The sequence below is a fragment of the Hordeum vulgare genome, chromosome 2H (assembly GCF_904849725.1).
Source record: "Hordeum vulgare subsp. vulgare chromosome 2H, MorexV3_pseudomolecules_assembly, whole genome shotgun sequence".
Lineage (NCBI taxonomy): Eukaryota > Viridiplantae > Streptophyta > Magnoliopsida > Poales > Poaceae > Hordeum > Hordeum vulgare.
Window position 1 is genome coordinate 504,481,353 of NC_058519.1, and position 5,496 is coordinate 504,486,848.

Here is a 5,496-nt window from a genome sequence, read left to right on the forward strand (position 1 = left end):
ACCTTTATCATTAAGATAGGTGGACTCCGAATTATTGGGGCGTTTTTTAACCAAAGTGGATTCATATCCAGCCCCTCCATAAGTAGGTTTGACACGCGAAAACAAAGATTCAAGAGGAGACACATCAATCACTTTAAGATCTTCGTGATTTGCATCACTAGAACGCACCCTTGTAAACCATTCATGTCTAGCGCGAATTTGGGTGGTTCTTTCTTTCCTCTCATTCATGGAGATACGCATAGCTTTCAAAGTTTCATCCAAGTTGACCTTGGGAGGAGCGCATCTAACTTCCAAAGCATCAATATCACAAGACATCCTATCAACGCTCTTAGCCAAATCGTCTATTTTGAATAGTTTTTCCTCTATGGACGCATTGAAAATCTTTTGAGAGTTGATGAACGCTTTGATATTACTCTCTAGATAAGAGGGTAATTTGTTGTGATTTCCATAAGTGTTGCCGTAGGAATTGCCATAATTGTTAGAGGAGTTACTAGGAAAAGGCCTAGGAACATAGTTTCCTCTAAAAGCATTGTTGTTGCCAAATTTGTTTCTACCAACAAAATTCACGTCCAAACTAGCGTTGCTACTCTCAACCAAAGAGGATAGTGGCATGTCATTAGGATCTACGGTAGCATTTCAACTAGCAACCAAATTCATCAACTCGTCCATCTTAGCACTAAGCGAGTTAATCTCTTCTATAGCGTGCACCTTTTTGCTAGCACGCGACCTTTCAGCAACCAAAGAAATTCATCAACTCATTGTCTTTATTAACGACGACCGTCCAACGCGGGTCAATGCATTGGCAGGAGCGGCGACTGACGAAGGAGCACAGAGAGGACCGACGGATCGAGTGAATGGAGCGCGAGACCGAAGTTCAAGAGGAGGAGCAATGTGCTTCCCAACTAGCGTCGATGCAGCCACCGACAACCGACGTCGTCGCCGCATGGGAGACAACCTTCTACTCCGCTGACCCGACACCGACGCTCGTCGACCTCACCGGCTCCGACAACGATGATGAGGAAGACACCTAAAAAAGCGCGCCTTCTCGCTTTTCAGGCCGACAAAATTTCTTTTTTGAAAATATTTATTGTGTTTTTTTTGCGGAGTGAATGGAAATGCCCACCTAATAACAAAACCGGATATAAATGTTTGCCGGCCCAACCCAACAAACAAAATACGGACAAAACATGTGTTCATTTAAGTCGTCCGGTTCGAATTACTTTTACAATGTTGTGGGATCTCACAGTATCTACACGTGATTTGTATAGCACATCAACGTATCTATCAGAGGCTGCTAATTTTTCGTACATATACTATTGGAAAACACACACCCCGTGTACGACCACCAGTCGAACCACCGCACACTAATCCCCGATCCGCATCCTCCCTATCCTAGCCAATAGGAGCGCAGCGCGCAGCAACCGCGCGATCCGTGGCACCGCCCAACTGCTGGCCTCTGCCGTCCGATCGCTCGAGGCCAAGCACAAAAACATGACATCCGTCGTCCGCTCTGACCGAGACATGGCTGGCTGGCCGCTCCCGAGTATAAAACCCACCTCATCCTCTGAAAGGGGAAAAAAAAATCACTACTCAACAGCCGCTCTCCGAGTCTCCTGAAAGCTGCAACCTCCCCCTCTCGGCGAATTTGGGGTTTCCGAAGCGCGCGAGGTAACCCTCTCCCCCTTGCCCTCTTCGATTCGGCGTCGGTTCGGTAGCTTAATTCCTGCGTTCCCCGCCGTGGTTGATGACTTGTCCGTGTTAATCTCGCTGGGGCGGTTGATTCGTGATGAACATGGCGCGGATTTGAACTTTTAGGCGCGGTTAGGGTTTGGGCGTGGTTACAGATTCTATTGTTTCGACCGATGCTTTCGGGTCTTACCATGCTTTTGGGCGTTGTTTTGTTGTTTGATAGCGGACCGATTGATGTAGTTCGAGTTCGAATCGCATGATTTGACGATATATGGTTTCGCGTCTTAGCCATCAAAAGAATTTCCGCAGATCTGTAGATTCTTGTACACCGTTGCTGTACCCAAGTTCGTTAGCTGTGCAATATTTGATTTCTGTCGGCTAATCTGCTGGCACCTCAAATACGTACTCTCATGTTTGTTACAGTTGTATAAATTCTGCTTCGCATTATTGTGGTGCGTGCTATATCTTTTGAGTTGTTGAAACTCTTGTTTGGAGAATTGGTATCTGTGGGTTGGTAGTTTCTTTTAGAACTGTAAGGGTTGGAACAAATCGGCATGAATTCATAGTGTTCATTGACATATGCAGTATCGGAAGTCTGCATCCAGCATGATCTGCGGTCAAGGCAAATGTTATTATGATACTGTTCTGAGCTTGATGTTGTGAGCAACCTCACATATGGCAGGTTGCTATCTGGGTATGATAGGATCATGATAGTCTACTGTACTTAATTACTCTGATAGTGGAAGTGAATTGTGTGCATTGATACATGGAAGCAGTTGCATAGCCATTTTGAAAAGATAGCAAATGCGGCAGTGTCAATTGATTAATGTCTAGTGTTGAGTTATTTTATCTGAATTCATTCCTGTGATAAGATAAACTATAAGCATATTTGATGCTCATTCTTGCTAGTTAGTTTTATCCAAGTTCGTTAGTTGTGCAATATTTGATTCTGTTGGTTAATCTGCTCCTTGAATCTGTAATCTCATCTGTATTACAGTGGTATAAATTTCGCTTTGAATTATTGTAGTGCGTGCTATATCTTTTGAGGAGAGAACTCTTGTTTGGAAAATTTGGTATCTGAGGGCAGGTATCTGAGAGTTGTAATGAATTTGCTTGAGCTCATAGTGTTTATTGACGTGTCCAGTATCTAAAGTCTGCATAGTGCATGATATATGGTCAGCGCAAATGTAATTATGTTACTGTTTCAGTTTGATGTTGAGACAACCTGCTGTCTAGGTATCTGTGAATGATAGGACCAGGATAAACTGCTATGCTTAGTTGCTCTGATAGTGGAAGTGAATTGTGTGCATTGATACATGGAAGCAGTTGCATAACCATCTTGAAAATATTGCAAATGGAACAATGTTGATAGCTTAACATCTAGTATTGATTAATTGGATCTGAATTGTACCAACTTGCTAGTTAGCTAATGTTCATTCTCGTGATAAAGTGAAAACTAACAGCATATGCAGATAACCATGTGAAGATGATGTTCAACCATTATATGTGATACTAACCCAGCTTAATTTTATTAGTGGACTGCTATTTCTTTTCCGACTTCTGTTTGCAAAATTAGAAATACACTGAATGATTTGCTAGCAACAAGCACAATTTACTTTTGTCCATCTATGTATGGTTATTAGAAAAGTATAGTTGTGGTATTGCGATATTCATATGACTGACTATGTTCTGTTTTTGCTTCAGGTGAGCCAAAGTTTCGCTCATGGCTCGTACTAAGCAGACTGCTCGTAAGTCCACTGGAGGAAAGGCTCCAAGGAAGCAGCTAGCCACCAAGGTTTGTCACTGCAACAATGACAGATTGCCTATGCCATGTCATAATTAGTTGTTTGAGTAAATGAACTTTGTAAAATATGAACTGTTGCTCATACATGGCCAGCTTCTTGTCAGATATCTTACTGATACAGATGGATTGTTATGTTACTATTATTGTTTGCTTGACCATACACTCTGTTTTGCTGTTCAACAGGCTGCCCGCAAGTCTGCTCCCACAACTGGAGGAGTGAAGAAGCCTCACCGTTACCGCCCTGGAACTGTTGCTCTTCGGTGCGTAAAGCCTTCCAACCTATGCTAGCATGTGTTACTGCATACAGTTTCGTTTTTAAAGTATTCTCAAATGAGTAAGCTCTGTGCTTGACTTTGCAGTGAGATCCGCAAGTACCAGAAGAGCACGGAGCTGCTCATAAGGAAGCTTCCATTCCAGAGGCTTGTCAGGGAGATTGCCCAGGACTTCAAGGTGATCAATCAACTTGTGCACTGCATTGCTATGCTCCTGTTATGTCAAATTCTTATCAATCAAGTAAGCTAAAAGCACCGTCGGTGTGTCTGTGCAGACTGACCTCCGCTTCCAGAGCCATGCGGTGCTTGCCCTTCAGGAGGCTGCAGAGGCCTACCTGGTGGGTCTCTTCGAGGACACCAACCTGTGCGCCATCCATGCCAAGCGTGTGACCATCATGCCCAAGGACATTCAGCTGGCTAGGAGGATCCGTGGCGAGAGGGCTTAAGCTGCTTTGCCTGTGGGAATGGCTCTGGTGGGCATAGCTCCGTGTGTCTGCTTTTGCTGCTGAACACTTATCATGTGTCGTGAACTACTAATATTAGTCGTCTGTAGTAATATGTCAGTACTATATTCTGTGTCGTACTATGTTCTAGAGCTGGATCATTTGTTCGTTGGTCGTCCTGAAGCATCCACATGGCGGGTTCTTATCTGAACCTTACATTTTATGTTCGAGGATTAGTGATTGTGTGAACTGTTATTATGTGCCTGTGTCTCGTTTTATTTGTATCTCTGTGATGCAAGTTTGAATAGGGGGGTCCTTCTGTGCTAGTAGCACGAGGGCTAGTCAGGTTGCTGGCAAGTGAAATTTCTGATCATCTAGAGTGTTTGCAATTCCTGTTGTATACGCTTTCTGTAGTTTAGCCATGCCTAGACCCAAAAGTTGTTCCAGCCGAATAGTAAGTTGTGGGAGTACATCCTACAAATTAGCTATCGAAATTAGATTGCTCTATAATATATCTGGAAAGTAGAAAATGTGCAGGGAAATGACAAAATTTGATGATACCAGTGAGCAAGTAAAAAAACCATCGAGTCTCACTTCTGGAGTGGTTTAACGGGGGCCAAAGATTTCCAGCCAATTAGAAAGACTGCAATCTTTATCTCTAATCCATGTTGGCAGTGTTCTAGTCACTCTGTTCCTAAATACTCCCTCCGTCTCAAAATTCTTGTCTTAGAATTATCTATATATGAATGTATCTAGTCACATTTTAGTATTTTGATACATCCATTTCTAGACAAACCTAAGACAAGAATTTTGGGACGGAGGGAGTATAAGTCTTCTAAGAGATTTTACTAGGGTTTATATATAGAATAAAACGAGTAAATCTATACTTCAAAATATATCTATATGCATTCGTATGTAGTTCATCAGTGAAATCTTTACAAAGACTTATATTTAGGAACAGAGGAAATAGAGAAGTACCGTATATGTTTAGGACATGACTTGCTGCATCCCTTAAAAAAAGGGGGCTATAACTTGTTATGGGACCGAGGGAGTAGATTGCAAAAAGCAAGTGTTCTATGTGAGAATAGCACATAATCGAAAGATTTGTTGCATATACGATAGCACTAATTTTTTTAAATTGAAGAGCCCATATTCAGTCGAGGTCTCCAATTAACATTGTAACATCTGATTTTGACCTGATCAATAATGTTTCAAAACTCTTCCATTTAATTGTTTTATTTATACCTTTATAACACTGTACTTTTTAGTTTTAGAGAGTCACATTTAG

General features: G+C 42.2%; 1 protein-coding gene across 1 annotated transcript; it reads left to right on the plus strand.

Moving 5' to 3' along the window:
• The first annotated feature begins 1,564 nt into the window (after window positions 1-1,564).
• Window positions 1,565-4,466, plus strand: LOC123426873 (histone H3.3). Its single transcript, XM_045110772.1, has 5 exons — window positions 1,565-1,668; window positions 3,394-3,484; window positions 3,677-3,753; window positions 3,853-3,943; window positions 4,041-4,466. Exons 2-5 carry the CDS (start codon window positions 3,413-3,415, stop codon window positions 4,209-4,211), a joined length of 411 nt encoding a protein of 136 aa, XP_044966707.1. The 5' UTR covers window positions 1,565-1,668; window positions 3,394-3,412; the 3' UTR covers window positions 4,212-4,466.
• The last annotated feature ends 1,030 nt before the right edge of the window (window positions 4,467-5,496 follow it).